This window comes from Sorex fumeus, unplaced genomic scaffold, assembly GCF_029834395.1.
Source record: "Sorex fumeus unplaced genomic scaffold, SorFum_2.1 ptg000029l, whole genome shotgun sequence".
In the NCBI taxonomy this organism is placed as follows: Eukaryota; Metazoa; Chordata; class Mammalia; order Eulipotyphla; family Soricidae; genus Sorex; species Sorex fumeus.
Genome location: NW_026606086.1, coordinates 6,608,722 through 6,633,975, shown reverse-complemented (window position 1 = coordinate 6,633,975; position 25,254 = coordinate 6,608,722). Strand labels below are relative to the sequence as shown.

Genomic DNA, 25,254 nt, shown 5'->3' with positions numbered 1-25,254 from the left:
TGGCTCGAGGGCTTCAAAGAGCAGAACTCAAAAACCGCCACATCAACCTGTGCATAATATGAACGGTGAACTTCTCCAGGAGCACTACTTAAAAGCACACATGGACGTAAAATGCTTACTCCAACCTGAACAAGTCCCTTCCCACTCACCCGTTAATTTAGAATGATCTCAGTGAGGTTATCAGAAGGTTGGTTAGGCACCATAGAAGTTAGGACCAGGAAAATGAAACCAGTCTTTCTCATTTAATCCAGCCCACCATTACATCCAATGTCATCTTCATATCTTGTTTTGTATCAGCCTAAGTGACACTGAATTTCCTAATTCAATTAAGGCTGCCCAATGAAACCGGCTCCCCTGGAACAGGACTTGGGATACAGGAACACAGGTCCATTCAGTCTGAGGACGCAGCCAGGGCACAGGTGAGGTTTTGCTTCAAGAGCATTTCAGTGACAGAACTCCGTACTTGGCAGTTACAGGAAATCCAAAATCAAAATTAACGCCCCAATGCAACATTAACAAATTTTTAATATTTTGAGTAAAGCATACAGATTTAATGATTACAAACAAAGCCATTCTCATTACAGGAGCTGTGAAATTCTAAAGGCTGAAAGCAACGTTTCAAACCAGTGTTGAACTGTATTACATCTGGCAATTTTCCATCCTGTGAGATAACCAAACACATGACAGTTAAGGATACATTCTTTCGACTGGAAAATCTCTTAAGCATCAAAAAGCCCACACCAAAATTGACCAGAAAAATAGGCCTGTTTATTTAGCATCAGACTTCACTTGGAAATCTGTGTAAGTCTATCAAACATGGAGCTGGTGCACCGGTAACTGCCACAATAAAAAATCTGCTACTAGGGCCACATGGAGTGTGGGGACAGGAACTCTCACTGCGTTCAACTGTCACTGCAAAGAACTATTTTTTGAAATGCGTAGGACATAAAACTGAAACGAGAGGTTTTAAAAAGTAATAGATAAAAAAAGAAACACAACTGAAGTCTGGATTTTTCAGTGTCACACAAAGTTAGGCTCAACATGAAATGGTTTAAGCATCTCTGTGACATCCGGAGAGGAATAAACAGGCTGAGTAGTGGCACCTAGAGCATGTCACTCCTATCCTTAGGCAATCATTTCCCACGCACAAACTCTCTCCCAAAGCCCAGGGCTGACACTCCAGCACACCACCCGAGGCCAAGTGCTCCCTGTCACACAGAGAGCTCTTGGTGCCAGCCCGCACCAACAGGGAATCTTCCCTTCCCCTGCTTTCAGAAGAAGAGGAAAAAAGCAGCGTAAGCACCGTGCATTTCCTGGCAGGCCCGAAACATCGTGCGGTGACTGTAGCTCCCATTCCACTTTCCTTACCATTCCTTTGTTACTATCTAAGCAAGGAGAAAAATAAGCTCTAAGTAAGTAGGCTTAGGAGACGGTAAAAATAAATAATCACAACAGACAGTAGCCAGTGACTAAAGCAAATCTTCTGCACATCCTTGTAACAGTTTTCCTCCTCCAAGTTTTAAAGGATAAGGTCCTAATTTGAGGCTCAAATAAATTCCTCATTTGGGGCTTTTCTCAAAGACTGCTATCAAAAGAAATCAAGTAGAAAGCAAAGAAGTGTGCCTGTACAGGAGGGGACTTCCCCTCCCCTGGCTTCACCCTGAGCAGCAGCCTTGTTCAGGCCAACAGATTCCAGAGGCTGCGACAACACACCCTGGGAACAATCCAACTGGAAGCAACGGTCAGCCCTGATCTGATAAAGTGTGTTGTTAAGCTGAGAGAAATTTTCATTTTTCTTGCCATAATCACTTGGTCGTATCACCAAATACTAAAAGGATCCCTTCAGCACTTCGTGTAACTCTAAACAAACAAAAAAAAATGCCTTGAAAGACATGGATGTTCCAGGAAGAGCTCCACAGGAAAGCCTCGGAGTGAGCCAGGCCGTCGAGGCCTCCGCCACCCAGCCTCGGGGTGGGAACTTCTGGGATTAGTTATAATTACAAGGGCACTACTTTCAGAACTGTTAAACTATTAATTGAAATATGTATCAGGAACATCTTGCAGGTCACATTATTGCACATGGTCTCAGGAGCTATGCACACGTTAGGGGTGAGGAGAATCTAGAAGACCCAGAACAGAGACCCCAGGGCCATGCCCGTGGCCGCTCCTGCCAGCATGCCCAGGGCCAGGTCGCTGTCACTGTCCCGGTACCGCTCACGGATGATGACTTGGTTGGCAGGCTGCTGGGCATACACTCCTGAAACAGAAGAAAAAAACAGACTTGTGAGGAGCAGCTGTGAAACCCAGAATCAGCTGCAAAGATGGCTGGGGTGTGCTGGGGGGCGCTCCTCTCATGGCCCACTTCTGTGAGAGACGCAGGTGGCTGCAGTGAGCTCACCTCAGCTCTTCTTCATCGCACAAGCCTGAGCCTGCTGGGAAAAACCTGCATTTCCTAGATCACACTAAGGGAGGAGAAACAAAATATCAAGATTTTCTCTGGGTTTCCAAGAGAAGTTCAACAACTTCCAACTTCATCTGGTGTTTGTCAGAAAGACAGGCCTTGATGGAACAGGAGCAATAGTATAGCGGGGAAGGCACTTGCCTTACCATTACATTAACCTTAAGTCTCATATACCTTGCCCTTCATTTTTAATCATGAATTCAAGGGAAAAATATTTGTTATAGTATAAATACATTTATATTTGTAAAGTATGACAAACATCTGTGTAATGTATTATATAATCCTCACAACCATATCCATTTCACAGATGGGTAAAAAGTAAGGCAACTAGCTGAGCCACTTAAACCCAGGCCCCAAGGACCGAGCTCCGGCAGCCAAAGACCTCCAGAACTCAACCACAGCCACACTCACGGCTGCTCTCCACATGCTCAGGCCGAGCCTCACCCAGGAGTGAACCTATCCCTGGACATCTCATACCTCACACCACTCACACTACAACAGTAGTATACCAAATTCTATGGTGCTTAAAGTAGAAGGCAACCAATCTTAGAGGGAAAAATGTTTTTTCAGAGACATATAAAAAAGCACAGAGGACTCAACCCTTAACAACATATTGATAATCTCTTATAGAAGCGCTTAATGGCCCCTGGGTGAAATACAACAATCTTCACACTCTCCTCTGAGAAAAGTTTTCTGGAGCATTTTCAGCGATTTATTTAAAACAAACAATACAAAATCAATTATTTCAGTTCTGCTTTGGGTAAGGGATTGGGGCTTGGGATGAAAACATTCAAAATGTGGTGGTGGGAAGGTGTAATAGTGGTGGGATTGGTGTTTGAATACTAAATGTAATCAAATATTGTCAACAACTTTATAAAAATGAAATTAAATTTTAAAAAAGTAAGTCCATCTCTTCAATTTATTCCCAGGATGGGATAATTAACTGCAGCTGTCCTGTTAAGCGGAAGAGTAGAATTTTTCAAACATAATTGTAAAGGATTTTCTATAAATCGGATTCTCTCATAGAGAAAGAATGGCCTCTCCTAGGCAGCCGTAGGTATGTGGGAACTGAACCGAGGTGACTAGAACCAATGTTGTCAGGAGTGAGAATGCTCAGCATGGTCCCAAATACCTCCCAAAAATACTGTTAGGATTCTTAATGGTAATCAAAAGGGGGAAAATGCCTATAGACTGTGAATATTAACTTAATATATGGAAATAAGTTTTATATTCTAAGAAAAATTTCACAGGAATATCAAACACGCCAAATATTGAATATGCGATATGCCAAACCAGTAAATACAATGAGTCTCATTCCCCTGACCCTGAAAGAATCACCACCAATACAGCAGTGTCAAGAAGGACGAGGAAGGAGAGGCTGTTAAATCTCAAGGCCGAACTAGGCTGCCAAAACGATGACTATCTGGACTTTCAATGCACATACACTGGCATCGGATGCATCCGTCGAGGACCTGATGGTACACGCGTGAAAGATCAAGTACAACATCATCACTACAAGAGTAATACACCAGATTCGATGGTGCATCAATCATATCATGCCATTTTCGACACTGGAGAAGAACTGTTCCTTGGAACATGTGACAAAAGAGGCGTCAGAGGTGTCAGTGTCCTTGTCAACACAAACTTGGCCATGAGCATTGATTCATCTGAATGCCTAACAACCCGAATCGGACAATTACACTTGAATAGATGTGGCTCACTGCTGGCAGTTTCTATCTTCGTTGTCTACGCACCAACATCCAATTATGATGAAGGAGAAATTGAGAAGTTCTACGTGGAGCTAGAGAAGTTCTAGAAAGAACACCACACCTTCTACAAGATCATTGTGGGTGATTTTAATGCCAAGATAGGACTGAGAAGATCAGCCAAAGAACTCCACATCAGGACCCATGGCCTTGAATGAAACGAACAGTGTGAGAGACTGTCTGAGTTCATCATGTTGACCAAGACAATCCATGGTAACTCACAGTTCCAGAAGGCCAAATCGAAACGTTGGACACGGAAGTCTCCCAGTGGACAGTTGCACAATGAAACTGACCACATCATATTCAATCGATGGTTTTGCCTGACCAATGCCACTGTTGTCCCAAAATTCCAAACAGGATCGGACCACCGTCTCCTTCCTGAAAAATTCTATTTCGTGGAGCGAGAAGAAAGGGCTGCAAAGTTTAAGAAGAGAACTCCCAGAACGACCACCAACTGGGAGCTCTTTGGCACTATTGCAGTAACATGGGAAGATGCCGTCATTGACAACACTGACAAGGAATACGATCAACTGGTTCAGCACCTCCATGATTGTGCAAGGAACGCCAAGAAATAGCCACAAAAAAGACACCTGTCTTCAAAAACTCTGGAGCTTATTCACCAACGTGGCTTGGCGCGAGCTTCAGGCAAACACAAGTGAACATCCGAGCTTACAAAGCAGTGGAGAGAAGCGATAAAGGAAGACTTCAAAGAGAGAAAAGAGCAGCAGTTCTAGCAGATGCAGCAGATGCCGGGGAAAGCGTTCAAAATGCCTGCCTGTCCTTCGCCAACAAAAAGACCAGAATGACTGCCCTCCAATGTCCTGATGGATCTATCACATCTTCCAGAAGGGCAATGGAGAAGACTATCCATGACTTCTACTCTGATCTCTTCGATAGCCACGCCCACATGCCCAGAAACTAAATTCCGCAGGATGGATATGTCATTCCCAATGTTCTCCCTTCCGAAATCCAACACACCATTTCGTCAGTGAAGAAGCAAACAGCACCTGGCCCAGACAAGGTCAGACCCGCACACCTGAAGAACCTGCCGTCAGTACTCATCAATACACTGGCTCGGCTCTTCACACGTTACCTGTCTGAATGCAAGGTTCCGTCCCAATGGAAAACCAGCAGGACTGTACTACTGTACAAGAAGGGAGACATCCACAACATTGGCAACCATCGCCCGATCTGCCTGTTGTCTGTCGTCTACAAGCTGTTCACTCGAGTCATCCTGAATAGGATTGGCAGAACACTAGATGAAGGAAAACCATGCAAGCAAGCCGGTTTCCGAAAAAGATTCAGCACAATCAACCATATCCACACGGTAACCAATGTCATCGAGGTTTCTCAAGAGTTCAAGATGCCACTCTAACGTTCACTGATTTAAAGAAAGTCTTTGATTCTGTTGACACTGAAGTGGTCATCAAAGCCCTAGCCAAACAGGGTGTTCAAACTCAATACATCAGGATCCTCCATGAGCTGTATTACAGACTCACTACCAGGATCTCACCATTCTACAAGGAAGTGATCATCCATGTCAAGAGAGGGGTTCGGCAGGGTGATACCATTTCACTGTAACTCTTCAGTGCCACTCTCAAAAATGTCATGCGACAACTGGAATGGGAAGGAATGGGAGTAAAGATAGACGGTCAGCAACTACACCGCCTCCGCTTCGCTGAAGACATCATTCTAATTACATCAAACATTAGCAAGCAAGCAAAAAAAAAAAAAAAAAAAAAAAAAACATTAGCAAGCAGCACAAATGCTGGCCGACTTCGACCATGAGTGTGGAAAGGTCGGACTACAGCTGAATCTCACGAAGACAATGTTTATGAGAAATAGTCTCGTTCCTGACATGTTTGCTCTCAACGGAACGAACATCTCTGAATGCAACTGTTATGTGTACCTAGGTTGAGAAGTCAACGTGACAAATGACCTGGCACCTGAGTTGAGCAGGAGGAAGAGAGTGGCTTGAAACGCCTTCAAGAGCATCGAAGAAAAAGCTAAGAGGACAAAGAACCTCCGGCTCCAGGCACATCTCTTCACTTCCACTGTTCTTCCTGCATTAACATACGCCTCAGAGACCTGGGCCCTATGAAAATAAAATGAAAACACTATTCGGGTCTCCCAAAGAGGAACTGAAAGAGCTATGCTTGGAGTATCATGTTTCACTCAAATGAGAGAAAGAATCCAGAGTTCCGACCTCTGTCAACAGTCTCAAGAATCAGGGACATTGTCTCGCTTGCCAAGGCGTCGAAAAGCAGATAGCCTGGACACGTAGATTTGGAGACGACCACTAGGCTAGAGCCGTTACTGACTGGATTCCACAGGATGTCAAAAGATCTCGTGGCCGTCTACCTACAAAATGGTCAGACTTCTTCGTCAAGACCCTGAACGATCAGTTTGAGGCTCTTCGTGTTCCTAGAATGAGCAGACGCCATTGGGCTACACTAGCATGTGTCAGGGATGAATGGAGACATTACTGGCACCCACTCAAGCAAATCAATGAGTAATGGGATGTCAAGTGATCAAATGATTTCACAAGAATAACAGAATAGTGGAGATATTCAAAGCATATGATAGCAAAAAGGAAAAAAAATAACCAAAACTAGGTTTAATCAAGAATATATCATCCAAAAAAAAAAAAAAAAAGAATATATCATCCAAGGTGAAAATATGCAATCCTGAAAAATACTTGCAGAGCCAGCAAAACACTTCAAAGGATGGAATGCAAGTCTATATATGCAAAGGCCCTGAGTTCAGCCCCTGGCATACCAGGCGCAGTCAGGGGTTGCCCTGGGGCCAGTAGCACCGTGATCATGAGCAGCACTGTAGGGATCAGAAAACCATGGACATGCACAGCTGAAACAATGCCACTGTCAGTGGTCACAGGGATCAAAACCACCATAGAGATTATCCACATAGATTAAAAACTGAATGAAAAAATAAGAGAATGGGCTACAGTTCAGCTGCAAAACACATGTTTTCCATGTATAAAGCACTGCACCTGATAACCCACAACTAGGGGGAGGAGTATGATAAGACTGTAAAAGCTTATAGAGCACTCAGGAAAATACATAACATTATAAATCAAATCCGAAATACAGAAGTAATACAAGACTGCAAAGATGAAATTCTATTTTATATGGGTAAAGTAAAAGATGAAAAAAAATAAACTAGGATCAATGGGGTTTTTTTAACATCCATTTTTATGAAAAAAAAAAAAAGTCAAACAAAGCAGAAGAATCTTTTAGTCAATGGAAACTGACCTGAATTAGATTTCCTGAGCAGAGAAACTTCCTCCCCTATTACATGAAAACCAAAATCAACACCACAAGTCAAACACACACTCTCACTCTGGGTGTGGTCAAATCCACAATATGGCCACCCCTGCCTTCCCTGTGACACACCCAGTACCGAAGACCTACTTTTTCCTCTCTGATCACAGAGTTAGCCCCCTCAGAGTCCCCATCTCGTAACAAGTTCTGGGCCCCGGACATACCCCATGTGTCCACCTGCCGACTTCAACATGCCACAGCCTGACCTCACCTCCTTCAACCTTTCTTCAGGCTTCACTCACACAGCACAGTATGAAAGGAACAGGGATGGAAGGAAGGCATGAGTTACCTGCATACGGGTACTGGTAGGGTACAGCATAAGCCTGCCCGTTTGGAGTATAGACAACCTGAGTTCCTGGTGGGTAAGCACCACTGTATGGACCGTAGCCATAAGCCTGCTAAAAAAAAAAAATAATAAACCCATTAGAATCTTAAAACACTAGTAATACATTAAAAGAGCTCCACAGGCCAGGGAGATGGCTCAAAGGGCTAGAAGACAAGCTTAGCATGCAGAAGACCTGATTCAGTTCCTGGTACTACAGCCTCCAAGTGACCCCTAAATACCATACTGGAAATAGCACAGAGCTAGGAGTGATCCCTGAGCATCACCTGGTGTGAGCCCAGAACAAACAAACAAACAAATTAAAGATAAAGACATCTACAGATCACACACCTAACCAAGGATTCAAAATTCAACGTTTTCAAAATATACAACTAGGAAATAAGCCATGAGCATACAGAATCTTTTTTCCAAATTGTCTTTGCAACTTCTTATAACTGTAATTATTTCCAATTTTAAAGTTAAGGAACAGAGAAGCGACTATAGAAATATCTATAGAACACGAAACAACTGGTATTGATGACTGGGACATCTCCATCACTGGTGTTCCATCCATGGCATTTATTTCTTTAGATTTGGTCTTTATTTTATTGTGGGGGGAGGGGCAGTGTCAGGGACTGAACCCAGGCTTCATTCATACAAAGAATGCATTTGCTACAGTCATAATTACTGTTATTTTTTCCAAAGTTAAAGTTATTTTCAATTAAAAAGAGAACTCAACAACTAAAATATATACTACAAATTATCAGTCACTGAAGCAACTAATATTACCATGATTCATATTTCTACCTTAAAGGTAAATGTGAAAAATACGAAACAACTGCTTTGTTTAATGAAAGTTAACAATGACAATAGTTAAGGAAGTGGTTTAGAGAGCATCTCCATTTTCCAACAGTGGCTTTAGGCTTGAGGAACAGACACAGTAGGAGCTCCCTGCATTCACGCGAGGAGGTGCTCCCTACCTCGGGGGTTGGTGTAGCATACGCCGAGTATGGAGGTGGGGACGCAGCCACGATCGTCTCATCGTACATCACTTCTGAGCCAACATAAGTCTGTGAGAGGCAAGTACACAAAAGGCATGTTGTCACAAGCAAGTAAAAGCTCCCAGAATAACACACATAGCAGGTATACCTCCAAGAAGTACACCAAAGGCCCAGAAGCCCGCCCTTAATTCTCAGCCAACCAGGGCAAGGGCCTGCAGATGCAGTGACACACCCTTTGGTATTGGGATGATCCACGTCACTCCAGCAGCGCTAAGGAACCATTCAGGTCCCACTCAGTGGCACCTGGGGTATGACCCAGTGATACCCGAGAGGCCATAGGTGCCAGGGACGGAACTGGAGTCAGCTGCATACAAGATTTATTTGGGGGGGAGGGGCGCACACCCAGCAGTGCTCAAGACTTACTCCTGGCTGCGTTCAGGGATCACTCCCAGCAAGTTCAGGGGACTCTAGGGGATGCTGGGGAATGAATCTGGGTTGGCCACTTGCAGAAAAAAACGCCCTACCCGCTGTTATTATCACTCCAGCCCCAAAAACATGTATTTCTTAACCTCCAAGACATACCACTACCTCTCTGGACCCCTACATATACACACACACACACATACACACACATACACACACACACACACACACACACACACACTTTATTTAAAGGTCAAAAAAGTTAACCTTTTCAATCAGCTTAATCAATGGCTGAATAAATGGTAGTACTCCTACATTATAAATAAATAAATAGATAAATATAACAGCTCCCTGACAGCAATGAACAGCAAATGGCATGCCCACTGCTCCCAACCTTTGAACTAGGAAAATGGGTCTCCCAGAGCATCAGCAGGACATAAAGTACAGCTCTCACTGCCCGAGAAGCCCATGGGCACCCGCTGATCATTCTCAACAATTCTTTACTTGACAAGTTAAAATCCTATCGATGAAAACAGTCACACTCAAGAGATATGTTCTGTTTTTACATTTAAAGAAATACCTGAGCTGGGGAGACAGTCCAAGACAGTCCAAAGCACATGTTCTGCCTGCACACACCCAGGTCAGTACCTGGCACCACAGAGCCCCCAGGCATTCCCAGGTGCAACCATGGTGGATCTGGGCATCCTGGGCCTAGCACTGAACTGCCCGTCGGCTGAGCAAGTATCACCAGTAGAGTCACCCCGTGGCCTCCCGAGAGCACCCAGAACTGGGCAAACAAAAATGGGAAAAAAACCTTTACTGAATTCTTCCCCACTACATGAGACTAGATGTACTCTTTTATAAGGTCCATACGGTGTGGCAGCAGGAGCACAGCAGAGAGGGTGCCTGCCTTGCACGCGGCCCACCCAGCTTCAATCACCAGCATCCCATATACCTGCCAGGAGTGGTCCTGAGTACAGACCTAGGGATCTGCCAGATGTGCCTCCCCAAATAAAATAAATAAATAAAGGTCCAGACCAGGACAGAGGAAGACACCTCCAAGGTCCCCAGCCCCCCAGCACCGGGCGTGACCGTGAAGGACATGCCCGAGCACTGAGCTGCTGGCCCACCCTGTCAATCAAGCATCACTCAGTGGCACCGGGAAGCCAAAAACATGAAACCCACAAGAAAGAACAGTCTAAGTCAGAAGACTGACTGCAGAGGCAGTCGTCCAGCTGGGTGACAGGAAACATCAGCCCAAGCCTCCGCTGTCCCAGTGACCCACTGTGGGTAGAAGCAGAACTTCAGCAAAAATCCCAATTTGTTCGCTGCATAAAGCTGAGATGCTACACATGGAAAGGGCTCTTTGGCCCCTCCTGAGTCTTCCTTGCTTACAAATCTTCATGAGAATTCAAAGTCTTCCAAATTTCTATGAGATATGTTTCCAGAAAGCGATACTGAGACTATGAGGCGGTCAGAAAGCTTCCTCCTGCCCTACCACTGGCAAGTGCAGCCAGTTCCTCACTGTCTTGTGTCTGGTGCACTGCCCATCTGTTACATGTTGCAGGAATGGCCAAACCTTCTCCCACACTACACTTTCCTCATCTCGTCCTTTTCATCTGAAGAGAACAACATGAAAGCAACACTGATGGTAATCACAGGCCACTTACTGTATTTGTTCTGGAATCCTGAAGTGTAAATTTCCAGGCCCTAAAGAAAAGGGAGGGGGGGAGAAAAGAGTACTTAATTTGAGTACTTAAGCAAACAGCTCCCTAACACAATTCTCAAATAGGCTATGGCATCAGAATTTGTGGAAAAGCTTGTTTAAGAGCAGGTCTTCAAGAACCTGTTTGCTCCCCGCCTTCCCATGTGACAGTAATCTCCTGGCTGATACCCCATGGTGGAATCAGTGTAGATTTCCTCCCAGCTGGATCCCAGAATCCTTTACACCTGAACTCAACACACCCACAGGCCCAGCTCCGCATGTCCTGAAGCACATGGCCTAGACTGCTCCATTCATCAAATCTCCCACAGCGCACAGAACCACCTATCACCAAGTAAAGACAGACAAGGAAGGAAGAGTCCCTTCCAGCCTAAGCCTCGGAGACCTCCAGGGGGCCAATTCCAGGATTCGCCCTCTGCACAGCAGGAGCATGACAAACCCAGTGAACTCCCTGAGAGAAAATAGAACCATGGAAGGCTCCATCAACCATCACTACACAGCTCTGTCAACCCTCAGAAGGTGACTTCAGTGACGCCATGGGAGCATGTTTGAGGAGTTCAGAGGAACAAAGTCACAGAAGACAGCAAGCAGAGCATAAGAAAGCATGAGGGAGGAAAGGAGAAAACGACAAGCAGAAATGACAGAAATGAAGAGCGTGGCTCATGAATTAAAACACTCAAAAGAAGCTTGAGCAGAATGACAGCTACTAAGGAATGATCGGTGAGCTCCAGGAAACCACTAGAAAACAACAGAAGAGAGGGTGAAAAATTTGGAAAAAAGCTTGGGTTCTTGCACATGCACAAGGTGTGTGTCCCTGGCCAGAGTCACCTCCCACCACCCCCAGCACCTCTAGTGACTTCTTTAAAGTGCTTTAAGAAAGCACATCCTGATATATATTCAGTACATTTTATATACTACTTTCTAGTAAATTACTTCCATAATCCTTGGGGGAACAAGTAAGTCTTCAGCCCATGCTTTAAGACACAAAAGCTTTAAGCTTGTTAAAAGCACTAGAAATTCAGGTTTCATATATATGTGTGTGTATATATATACATTCCCCTATAATACATGTGTAGTATTTAAAGCATAACCTTTACTAAATATTTTAATACATGTGAACCATACCATGCTTAACTGCAATGTGACTTGTCAGTTCATGCTATACAAAGACGTACTTCAATTCTATGGTTTGTTTGCTTTGGTTTTAATGAACACACAGTTGTGCTCGAGGCTCACCCCTGGGGTCCTTGGGGAACCATATGCAGTTGCAAAGATTGAACCAGGGTTGTTGCATGCAAGCCAAGCACCTTAACCACTGGAAAATCTCTCCAGCATTAACTTCATTTCTTACAATTGTCATTTAGGGGCAGAGAGAAAGTTTAAGACTTACAGGACTTGCCTTGTATGTTGCTGACAGCACCTCACAGCCCCCAAGCATCACTGGCACTGCCGGGTGTGGCCCGAACTACCGAACCCCCGAAAATAAAAACAATAGCCATCTATTCCATAACGCACTATGTGAAATCATAGATTGTTAGTCACTTTCTGCACCTAAAATTAACACTGAAATTCTATTCCTTCATACCTATTTCAAAAACACTCAAAAAATTACATGTAAACCCACATTCACCACAGCACTATTTATAATTGCTGGAAGTGACACAAGTGGATGGATAAAATGGACACAATGAAATACTACTCAGCTACAAGAAAAGATGAAATCTTACATCTTGCTTTAACTAGAACTTGTGCCTGTACAAGTTTTACACCTACACGAACAGAACTTGAGGATGTCAAGGTAAGTGAAATAGAACAGAAGCAAAAAGACAAATACATGATGATCTCATGTTTATTGTAAACGTAACAAAAAAGCACGGGAATGGCAAATGACCAAAACAAATCCAACAGGCCCAGGTCATCAAGACAAAGGACAGGGGTGACCAGGGACCTAGTAATAATGTTACCTCAACAATAAATAATGCTTGTATTTCATCAGTGTTGCCATAAAGGTCTAAAGTGTGTAATGTGATAATGTAACGGAAGTATTCTGTGAAGTAATTATCTAAATAAGGTTTACTTTTTGTCCCATCTTATTTTCTCGCAGTAATATTTAAGATCCACACTCTTAACCTCCGAACATGTAAGGCAGTGTGGGTAATTCTAGTCACCATACTGTATATTGCCTAGAACTTAACTCATCTAGGAGTTTATGCCCTCTGACCAACACTTCCCATTTCTCTCCATAGCAGGGGATCACTCTACTCTTAGTGAGTTTAGCTTTTAGAGTCAACATGAAAATAAGAATAACTGTGTTAGATTTAGTTCTCTTAGCATAATGCCCTCAAGATTGATCATGTTGTTATGAAACACAGCACTCTCATTTGTGTGCTTGCAACCATGACTCATACACATACTTGTCCAGTCCAACCCATGCAACTGTTTAATGGTGACTTCCCTGTTCCCTGATCTGTCTCTTGCTTGGTTATATATTTGGCCCAGAGGACTATGCAGTGTCTGTGACCAAACCAGGGAGCCCGTAGGCAAAGCATGCATAGTTCATTTTCTGCAATCTGCAGGAATAAGGGTGGAAAAAAAGAAAACTGCTGCTAAGACTAAGCAAGTCCTTTTAAAACTCTGGGTTCTATCTGGCAAGAGAGAGTACACTGAAAGAAACTAAACAATATAAAAAACAAACTTACAAACAATCATCTGTGCTTTCCGCACAAAGACTGATGGTTTTCCCATCTCGGCAAACAATCTGCAACATACAGTCTTTCGACTTCCCATCTGGAGGCTGGACATCTATGAAAAATAAGTAAAATAAAGGATAATTGTGTGGCTGTTTTTGTTTTTAAAGGATTTCTTCTTACCTAACTGCTTAGATAAGCCAGAGATCAAAACATTCCCCTCACAAACCATCTTTGTTGTGCTGTACAAAGCCAAGTTCATGAACTGCCACTCTTCTGTCACTGAACACAAGACAAGCAGGTGTCTTCTAGAGGGTAACCCACACGGAGCTGCACAGAACAGCCCAGCAACCCACAGTGAAAAGTGAGACAAGTCTCAGCTAACAAAATACTGATTTCATTCACAAAAAAACATAAATTATATGAACGCTTTCAAAAAATGAAGATCAGGTTTTAGAAATACTTTTGTCAAACTAGAAGAGCTACGATACCTGAGCCTGGTGTAGTTAAGAACCTCAGTAGCTGGCCAGTCTACAGAGACTGACATTTCAAGAACTAATACATAGGGGCGGTGTTATACTATTAAAAACCTACACAAGACACAACACACAGGGAAGGGATACTACAAACGTCGTTGACTACAAGACCCCCAGATGGTAGAATATTCACTCAAGCAGCAGAGCTAATAAACAAAGTGATCTCTGTATTAATTGAAAATAGAAATACCTGTGCTTATGAAAGTATCCTAAAATGAACTTTTTGGGAGGATTATACCTGGAAGTACTCAAATCACTCCTGGTGGTACCTGGAGGGCCATAAGGTGCCCAGCTCAAATGGAGGGCTACCACATACAAAGTATACACTTAATCCCTTAAAGCCACTTTCCCTGCCCACCTTTAAAATGAAACTAAGGGAACCCAGAAGGTAACCACAGAAGCCAACACACCATGGATTTATAAAACTGATTGGAGAAGATCAGGGGGTGGTACAGTGGTACAGCACTTCGCTTGGATATGTGATTCTGGGTCCAATCCCTGACAAAAATATTTTTAGATACTAGAAGATCTCGCCCGCACGGCAAAGCCTGGCAAGCTCCCCGTGACATATTCAATATGCCAAACACAGTAACAAGTCTCACAATGTTACTAGGCCCGCTCTAGCAAATCGATGAACAACGGTAGGACAGTGACAGTGACAGTGACTAGAAGATCAAAGTGCTATGTGTTATTATCAGCAGTTTCTGAGTTATAAAATCAATACCATCTAAGTAGTTCCATCCTTCTTGGGTTTACCAACACTTTTAGCTCCTTCGTTCTCCACCAGAGGAAAGAATATGAACTGATGATTGTACCTCAAATAAGGAAATTTACCTGCACCAACCTACCATAATCTTCGATTCCAGGTGTGAGTACCCTGTGCTGACCTTAATCAAAACAGGAGACGAAAGAACAGAGGGCTCCTACAATGAGAACAGAAGGCAGAAGATGGAAGCCAGTCCACTCACCCCGACACTCGTGCCCTGTGCGGAGGTTGATGCAGTCCACGGGCATGTGGACCTTATCCTCAACACTCTGCCGACTCTGGTCATCGTAGTAGATCAGGTGGCCATCTGACCACAGGTCAAACCAATTCTTCTTCCAACGCTTCAAAATAGTACCTAAAAAAATTAAAAGGGAAAGGGTAGTGTTTGAGTTCAAAGAGCAAGAAACTGTCCTCTAATCACAGGTGACAAGATACAAAAGAAATTTCCCTCTGGACCTGACATACCTACCATACAACTGTCTTGTCCATCAAAACAAACATGTGCGCAGACCCCAGGTCTGAACACACAAACTGGTCAGGACTGCATGCTGCATACTACCAGGAATAGCAAGAACACTACTAACTTAAACGAGCCAAGTCCCAAACATTTCAAAGGGCAATGAAACTTGAATTTTGATTATTGAAACATGTCTAACATTTAATGCTCCAAGAAGAATATACATCTAAACTTTCCCAGAAATATCACTTGCTAGACTGGTCAGAAAGTATTAGACAAAGTTCAAATGTAAACTCAATCCCCTTCTGGAAAAAACACATTTGACTCACTTCTCCCAGATACACTCTTGTCCAGTGCTTAGCCGCCCTAGAGCCCATAGACACATACAAGTCACCAACGCCACGCCCTATCCTGCACCTTGTATCCATCTTACTGTCTCATGAGTCTCTTATCAGTTTAAAGAACTCCTCCTTTGAATATTTCACTTGTCATTCATTTTCCCTGTCAGCCAGAGGGAAATTTAAATGCCCAGTTTCAGCTCTGAGTCCTACCTGTCCCTACTTCATCTCCAAACATGGCCCACACAGCCATCTTCATTCCTACAGACTCTCCCTACTTGGGGGACTATGCACAGTTCTCACTCCACACACCTCTATGCTTCATGTCGGACACTGGCGTAAACCAAATGTGCAACACATCAGCTTTTCCAATGTCTTTGTTTCCACTGAGCACCTTCCTTTGAGAGACCAAACTGATAAACAAGTACCATCCAGCATCCACTGGGCTGGCAAGCCTAATCTGTGCGGACACCACCAAACAGAGCCAGCCAAATGCTGAGATCGTAGCTATTGACATGAGCAATTCTGACCAAGCCCCTCTCCTTCGTTAAGTGCTGGCCACAGTCTGCCAAACGCGGTTGTCCTGCAGAGCATATCTCTGGGGACTGAACTCTGATCTATGCAAATGCTGCCAAGCAAAGGAGCCACGGGAACAGCTTTGCACACACACACCCAGGTGTGTCTCTACAGTGACTACCCAGTTGACCACAATACACCTCACTCCATTTTATTTCCTCTGCTCTCAGCAAAGAAGGAAAGTTATCCCAAGCTTCAGGAGACAGGACCAAAAAAAAAAAGACTAATTCTTCTGACACACCCTATGGAAAGAATTGCAGATGAGGACCCACTTGGAAGTCTCTTCATCTTAATGTAAAGGGCACCCATTTTTTATATATCACCAACCTAGCGTCTATGTAGGATAGGAGAACAATGACTGTTAAAAAAAAGTATTTGCAAGGGTTAGAGTGGAGAAAGTGTGCCCTCAAGGGTGAAGTGAAAGGCCAGAGTGGGTCAGCGGGTCACATGCTTGCCTTATACACAGCCAACCTGGGTTCGATCCCTGGCACCCCACATGGTCCCCTATAACCTGCCAGGAGTGATCCCTGAGCACAGAGCTAGGACTAAGCCCTCAGCATTGCCAGTTGTGGCCCCAAAACAACAACAAAAAAAGAGTGAAGTAATAAAAACCAGACACCACTGCAAGATTAGGAGTTACAGCCTCAAGGCCTAAGCAAAGTTGTCACCGCCCCCTGACCATCTGGGCAAGGGAGAATCAAAAAACCAAGGACAAGGAACCTTACACAAAGATCAGGGTTACAGTCAAGTATATCAGAGCTCTTACTTCGGAGCTTAGAAAGGGACAATGCTGAAGTGAGACAGACCCAGGTGTGAAAAAAGGCTTGCCACCCAGAGGTGACAGCAGAGCAAGCCACCAGGTAGCACTGGCAGTCACTGAACCTTCACTTCTTCAACTGGAAACTGGAATAATGCAACCTAGTTCACAGAGCTATAGTGAGAATTGCTTAATACATGTAATACTTGGGTAACAGTAACAAGAACAAGCCTTATAAAAAACAGCGTTCTTCCACCATCCAGAGTATACAGTCCAATCTTTACAGCTCTAGTCTCTAATAGAGCTAAGTTCTGAAGACATCCCAGAAATACAAATTCCTACCTGATAACAGACAATACGCAAACTGGCTAGGTCTGATTTTTTGCTGCAGCCAAAGTGACACAGTAGTGTCTTTCCCCTTCTCTCTGCTCTTACCAGGACAGCAGAATAATCTTCTCACTCTCTGACAGCCAGTTACTCCTGCTTCAAAACACAGTGTGGGGCTGAGAAAATAGGTCAAAGGGCCGAAGCTCATCCTCTGTACAAGGGAGCCCCAGTTCTATCACTGGAGTGGAGGGTCTCTCAGGCTCTATACTGGGAGAAGCCCCTCAGCACCCTCAAGAATGGTTCAAAAATGAAACTCTATGAACCAGCATCATACGGCATCCTGCGATAAGCATATTACATAAATGGTAAGTCACAGAGTTAAGACTAAGAAAGTAGATCTCAATCCCATTAAAAAAAAAAAAGTGCTTTTCTCCAGAGTCCTTTGAGAGATAGAAAAGGTTATGCTTAATTTACAATCATTCTCTCAAGTCATGATCATGCTCATGATCATCCTGTTGTTCGTCGACTGCCTCGAGCAGGCACCAGTAACGTCTCCTTCACCCGAGCCCTGAGATTTTAAAAAGTGCCATATTCAAGGCTCTTCCAGGGATAGGAGAATGAAACCCATCATTGTTACTGGTATTTGGCATATTGGGTTCGCCACGGGGAGTTTGCCAGGCTCTGCCGTGTGGGCAGGTTACATTCGGTAGTCAGCCAGGTTGTCCAAAGTAAGAATGAGATAATAAGATGTCGCGAGGCCCCTCAAGTCATACCTTCATCTAAAGATTTCAGAATTTCAGACTCTCAGTCCAGACTCAATCACCATTGTGGGAATTAAAAATGTTATTTCCACTGGGGTGATGTGGGAGAAATTAAGTCACAGTAGGAAAATTGAGGAGCATTATTTATTATCTTTCTCAAATAGTCTATCATATAAAAAAAAAACCGTTATTTCCACAAAGAGAGTAATTCCTCCCTGACAGAGGATTAGTAAAGTTCAGTCTGACAACAGACCTTCAACTCAGTCTTAATAATAAAACATGCTATAAGAGGAGAAACAAAGAGAGATTAAGACCAATTCCTGGGTCCTATTAACATAGCAACTGAAGAGTTTTTTCTGTCTGCGGAAAGAGATTTTCCAAAGCTTTAAAACTTTCCAAGGGGACCGTGGGGACTGCTCCAAGGCTTAGAACACCTGCCTTGCAAGCATCAAGCTACAAGTTCAAGCCCAAGGCCCAGTGCTTGTACTTACTCTGTCGCAGCAACCACCCGCTCTTCACAAACGCCATCTTTTTATCCTGCAAAAAATAAAAAACAGGCAAGTTCTATTTTTATAATCAAAGAATGGACCACCTAAAGCTGATTCTACTCAAAATACTTCTGACATCAAAATTAGTTATTTGGAAGTTGGTTTTTTTTTTTTTTTTGCTTTTTGAGTCACACCTGGCGATGCTCAGGGATTACTCCTGGTAGTACTCATAAGGGATACCGGGGATCGAACCCAGGTTGGCCACGTGCAAGGCAAATGCCCTACCCGCTGTGCCATTGTTCCAGCCCCAATTATTTGGAAGTTTTGAAGACTATGGGCCACTTCATTTTTCAACTTTCATATACTTAGGTATTGTCTTTGAGACACTGAAGTTTAGAAAGTAGCAAAATGGAGCAGCAAAGCCCAAGGAAGCACTTCAAAGAAACAAATGAGCCTTCCTCATTTAATTTTTCCCATGTTGACTGTAGCTGAAATCTCACCTTTCCCCAAACTTCTAGAAAACAGTTCCAACCATCCTTCTGGAGTCCAGATAAATGAGTTGCATAAGCCAGCCCCTCCCCTCTCTCACAGTAAACATGAACAGAGACACAAACTGCTGACCACGGGGAGACCACCCCAAGTGGGCACAGAATGGGTTTTCGTTTGTTGAGTTTTTGGGGGGGTGGGAAGGCCACACCGGAAATGTGCAAGGGTTACTTACTCCTGGCTCTGTATTCAGCAATTACTCCTCTAGGTGCTTGAGGGAACATGTGTGTGGGAAGCTAGGGATCTCACCTAGGACAACAAGGCAAGTCCTACCCATGGTACTAGAACTCCAGCACCAAGTTGGCACAAACCAGGGAGCAACACAGTCACTCACTCAACCCCTCAGAAGTCTGGCTGCGATGCAAAAATGATAGGTCTTATTAAATTTACTTATATTCAGTCACAAGGTGTATCTGGTCTTGCAACCAAACAGCACAGAGCCAGGTACAGCCCCAGTACTAGGAAGTGTAAGACCTAGCCCCACCCCACAAGACAGAGTGGCAGATAAGTCCTTCCAGACCCAAAGTTTCCCCGCCATCTGATTATTAACTGTGGATAAGCAACTGTCATTGCCAGACACTGTGTGTTTTCTTCGGTGCCTGTCACCTTGATGTAAGGCTGGGTTTCCTGTATGTATTTTTCAGGTATTCAGAGCTCAAAAGATGTCAACAATAGAAAACAAACTACAGATGTCTTGAGAATTGGATCACTTGAGTCAAAAACTGGAAAGAAAAAGTACACCTAGAGACCAATAGTATTTCATTAACAAGCCCATATAATATAGTTTTAAACTATTAGGGAAAGAGAATAGTAAATTACAAGGTAGGACGAAACTTAAGGTGAAATTAGTAACTGAAACTTGGGTTTTTAAAAGGGTAATTCTTCGACTGTCTTAAGCAGCTTCTTATCGGTGACCATCCAGTCAACCTTCAGTCATTACCTGGAACAACCTTACAGTACTCTGATACTGCCTGAAAGGACAAAGCGCCCTGTGAAAACGAGCTGGTCAATTTCAGAAGTGAACAGCTCCAATGCTGTAGCTAAGAGCGAGAGAGATAATAGAGCCAGTAGGGGATTTGCCTTGTACATGGCCAACATGAATTCAGTCCCTAGTACCCCTACAGTCCCCCAAGACTGCCAGGAGTGATTCCTGAGTACCCAACCAGGAATAAGCCCTGAGTACCACCAGGTGAGGCCCCTCAAAAAATTAAAACAACAACAACAACAAAATCACTAGACCCCTGAGTTTTCTCCCCAGCCTATTTTTGTTTTTATATTGGGGAGGAACCTAGTATATTTTTAAGAAACCAAATATCATGCAGTATGATTTTTGATCATTTACTTGTTAAAATTCAAGAACTTCAGATTGCAGGCTAGAGAAAAAGACATCCATTCAAATCCTGATTCAACCACTGGTAAACTATTAGGAGCGAGTTCTGTAATATTTTCCAAGTCTTAATTTCTTGACCTACAAAATGAGAATAGCAACACCTACTTAACAGGATCACTGCAAAAATTGGGTAAAATTAATGTGGGACATAATGCCTGGCAATAACTAAAATACCTGCAGCAATTATCAGTACGATAATCACTCTCAGTGACTTAGCTAGTCACATGATTATTTTGCCCAAAACAAACTAGAAGTACATCAGGCTACTTCTCAAATTACTTCAAAGGTATGGTCAGACAGTTTGTCTTTGAGAATCAAAATTTAAACTCCTTTCCTAGGGCAGGGAAAATAAGTCAAAATAAAAAATAAGGGAAAAAAAAAAACCCTTCATAACTAATTTCAACATCTCACTGTTTCTAACCTCAAACACATCTAATGCACAAATTACTACTTTCCAATAAAATTTAAGTCATACTGTTTGTCTCGGGAGGATTAATAAAAAGCCAGCAAACTAGTTACAAAATAGTCTCATTATCCACAAACGGAGAGCCCGGCAAGCTATCGAGAGTATTCGATATGCCAGACACAGTAACAACAAAGTCTCCAATGGAGACGTTACTGGGCCCGCTCAAGCAAATCGACGATCAACGGGAGGGCCTTTACCTTTACCTTTACCTTTATCCACAAACCAATAAAACAAAAACAAAAGCAACTTAAGAATGTAAACCACAGTCAAATTATTTTATATTTTCAATTTTTTTTTCTTTTTGGGTAACACCTGGCATTACACAGGGGTTACTCCTGGCTCATGCACTCAAGAATTACTCCTGGCAGTGCTCTGGGACCATATGGGATGCTGGGAATCGAACCCAGGTTGGTCACGTGCAAGGCAAATGCCCTACCCACGGTGCTATTGCTCCAGCCCTTTCAAATCATTTTAAAGGTGAACTCATATCATTTTAAAAGCACAAAATCCACAAGGTTTTCATGAAGAAGTACAAAGAATATTGCCTTTGGACTCTGATGGTTTTGAGCAAGAAGCCTACGATGCCTTTTACTAACCAGAATGACTATGCAGGACCCTAAACCCCATGCCTCACTTTTCTTACCTTGACAAGACACCCCAAGTTACTTTCAGAAGGTCACTGTGAGAATTCTAGGTCCAAAGAGCTCTGTAGTAGATGCATAAAAATAAGCACCACTTAAACTGTTCCAGGAACAGCAATTCAGAATAACCAGTTTACAGAAGACTCATTAACAAAAACCTGACTCCTCAGGGCTCTCTGGATTTTATCTGTGAACGTTACTTCCTCAGGAAACAGTATTAAGGACCATGTGAAGCACCAGATGTACACCACAGGCAACAAGAGGGATTAAGCAACCCAGCACATTGCCCAATTCCTGCTAGCAACTACTCACCAAAAAGCCCCACAGACGCAAGCATCCAAGAGCTGACAGCTAAGATGACAGAGGTAAGAAAGTCAAGGAGTCCAACTTTCTGTTCCAGTGTTCAAACTCAGAACCAAATAATGACTAATAAAAATATTACTTGGTCTACTTATTTAACACTTATTTCCCAGCTTTACTTATTTGTAACTGATACAAGTACTGTGTAAATTTAAGGTGTAATGTATCAGCTTGCCTCTGATATACTGTGAAACAATACTGCAATGTTTCACCCAACATTGTGGACAAACATAAGAAAAAAAAAATTTTTTTGAGAATTTTTAAGATTTACTCTTAACTTTGAAATATGCCATAGAGCAGTGTTAACTATTCTTATCATGTTGTACAGTTTATCTTCGGTACTTATAACTGGAATTACTTAACTACTCTGCTAAATTCCTCATCTTAACAACCCAGTTTACAACCTCTAGTAACCACAAACCTTATCTCTTGGAGCTGAAGCGATAGCATAGCGGGTAGGGCGTTTGCCTTGTACATGGAACACCAAGAATAACCACTGTGCCTTGCTGGGGTGTGACCCAAAAAGAAAAACAAAACAAACAAACAAACAAAAAAAAACACTAAAAACCTGATCTCTTTTCCATAGTCTGATATTCTTCAATCAGATCCCACATATATAAAGTCGAACTATTTGCTTTTTGTCTCTCTCTTACTTATTCCACTTCACATACTGTCCTTCCTCATCATGGCCATCCATGTAGTCACCAATGGGGCAGGACTTCCTCATCGCCTCTGGCGAACTCACATTCCCAGTAGGTACACGTCCATGAACGTACAGTTTCTTCACACTTTCCTTGCTTACAATTGGTTGCTTCGGAGCTTTGGCTACTGTAAATAAAGCTGCTGGGGTGGTGGGATATCTTCTGAAATCACTGTTTTCACGGCCTTTGGATAGATTCCTGGAACTGGAACTGCTGGATCCTATGGTTAACACTCTCAGCAGTTTATTTTATTCTCTGGTTACTGACACAGAGTAAGCACCAACAAATTTTTGGCATCCGATTGAAAAAAAAAAAAAAGGCAAGAGAGGAAAGGAGAGAAATCAAGAGTGGCAATCTGGGACATAAAACAAAGCTCTGCAAGAAGAGAAAGAAAACTTCCCTGATGGAGGCTGGAGCAATAGCACAGCGACCGGGGTTCGGGGTTCGATTCCCAGCATCCCAAATGGTCCCCCGAGCACCGCCAGGAGTGATTCCTGAGTGCAGAGCCAGGAGTAACCCCTGTGCAATGCTGGGTGTGACCCAAAGAGAAAAAAGAAAAAGTAGGCAAGAAAACTTCCCTCTCCAGGCCCATGTACCAGGACCCCCAGATGTCTGCAAGCCCCAACTCAGCTCCTGAGATCTCCGGGGGGAAATCCACACACAGCGGTGCTGACTTCCCCAGAAACGAAGCCGCTGAGCTGTGACAGGTCCCTTCCCCGTCCCCCAAGTCCCCTAGGCGACAGGACCTCCACCCCGACCTCCACCCGAAGGTGGTGCAGGCCAAGAGGAGCTCAGCCAACACCGCGGCCTTGCTCGGAACTGCACGAGTGGGGGTTGGGGGAGAGATGTTGGGATACGCCACAGCTGTCCCCACCAACGTCCAGCTCCTCCAGGCCGCAGGAACCCGGTGACAGAAGCAGGGCCACCACGCAGAGCAAAGCCCTGGCACCTGCCGCCATCCGGGCGTTCACCGGGCAGGGGGACACGCTCCATCCCGCCGCACTGACCCCCTCAAAGCCCACAGGGGAGCCAGGACGCAGGGTCACCCGGCCCGGGGCTCGGAGACTGAGCAAGAGCGATGCCCGTGCATGGTCCCCCATGCCCAGGAACCCGGAGCCCGTGCACGACCCCCAGGGCCAGGCAAGGCGGTGCCCCCAGGGCCAGACGCCGGACCCCGCGGAGCCCCCGCCCCCGCCCGCGGAGTCCGGCAGGGGCCGCTCCGACCCGGACTGACCCAGGCGGCGTCACGGTGGGCGGTGGCCCAGTGTCCGGGCGGCCAAGGAGGACGAGGACGACCGACGGGACGAGCGGGCCGGGGGCTCCGGACGCGCCAGGGGGGCGGCGGGGTCGGACCAGCCCGGACCCAGGGCTGCGCTCGGGGCACCGGGCCGCGGAGTCTCGGGGCGGGCAGGGGCGCCCGCGAGCAGAGCCGCGCGGTTCCAATCGCCCGAGCCCCCCACGCCCGAGGAGACGCTCACCTAGTCCCACGGCGGCCACCGGCGAGGGCCGAAACGGAGGGGACGGGCGAGCGACGCGGCTGCGACTTCGACACTCACGCGCCGCGGCCGAGCCTCGGTGACGTCACCGCGGGGCGCGCGTGCGCAGAGCGAACGCCGAAGCGGGCCGAGAGGCGGGGGTGCGGCCCCCGCGCCTGCGCAGTAGCCGCCGTGGCGGCGAGGGCGGGGTCTAAGCCCCGGGGGCGTTTGCGTTTACAACTCAAATTCACTACTAGCCTTGATCCTGGACCGATAAAAAAAATTGTTCGCGTTTCCGTACCACTCACTGCTGCGCTTTATTCCTTTTGCCATAGCTAATAAAAGAAGCCAGGGATCCTTAGAGAAAATGCAAGTTGAGCTGAGGCCGGAAAGGACAAGCTGGACCTGGCTCTCTGCCAGGAGCAAGGACGTGCGTGCAGGCATGCCAGGGGAGTTGGGGCTCAGAGATGGCCCTGCAGGAGCATCCCTGACTGAGACTGCGACCATTTCAGCAACAGTATAAATTAAATACTATTCTATAATAATTTAGAGTATAGAAGTGTCATTCTAATATAAATAAGTGACTAAACGAACTTGAATAAACCCTTCTTTAAAAAAAAAAATATTGAATCACCGTGAGATAGTTACAAGCTTTCATGTTTGGGTTACAATCACACGATGATCAAATATCCCTCCCTCCACCAGTGCATATTCCCCACCATCAATATCCCTGGTATAACCACCCCCCTTCTCACCCTCCCACTGCCTCCATGGCAGACAATATTCCCCATACTCTCTCTCTACTTTTGGGCATTATGATTTGCAATACAGACACTGAGAGGTTATCATGTTTGGTCCTTTATCTACTTTCAACACACATCTCCCATCCAGACCAGTTCCTCAAGCCATCATTTTCTTAGTGATCCCTTCTCTATTCCAGCTGCC

General features: G+C 44.6%; 1 protein-coding gene across 2 annotated transcripts; it reads right to left on the bottom strand.

The window, feature by feature from the left end:
- Positions 1-505: 505 nt before the first annotated feature.
- PLEKHB2 (pleckstrin homology domain containing B2) lies at positions 506-24,374 on the bottom strand. 2 transcript variants are annotated; one of them, XM_056115473.1, is made up of 8 exons: positions 24,313-24,374; positions 18,734-18,779; positions 15,229-15,381; positions 13,737-13,839; positions 10,985-11,024; positions 8,871-8,960; positions 7,858-7,963; positions 506-2,257 (listed from the first exon to the last, which is right to left on the bottom strand). In XM_056115473.1, exons 2-8 carry the CDS (start codon positions 18,768-18,770, stop codon positions 2,121-2,123), a joined length of 666 nt encoding a protein of 221 aa, XP_055971448.1. In that variant the 5' UTR covers positions 18,771-18,779; positions 24,313-24,374; the 3' UTR covers positions 506-2,120. The 2 variants fall into 2 exon arrangements, with proteins under 2 accessions (XP_055971448.1, XP_055971447.1); XM_056115472.1 differs by having other exon boundaries at positions 7,858-7,966; positions 24,313-24,373.
- Positions 24,375-25,254: the final 880 nt, after the last annotated feature.

Excerpts from the sequence above, each read along its gene's own strand:
- PLEKHB2 (XM_056115472.1), bottom strand. The coding sequence starts at position 18,770 with ATGGCGTTTGTGAAGAGCGGGTGGTTGCTGCGACAGA. Across the intron at positions 11,025-13,736 it reads GAAAGCACAGATGATTGTTT|GGCCTGGAAATTTACACTTC; the intron begins GTAAGTTTGTTT and ends CCTTTTCTTTAG. Across the intron at positions 8,961-10,984 it reads AGGATTCCAGAACAAATACA|ACTTATGTTGGCTCAGAAGT; the intron begins GTAAGTGGCCTG and ends TGCCTCTCACAG.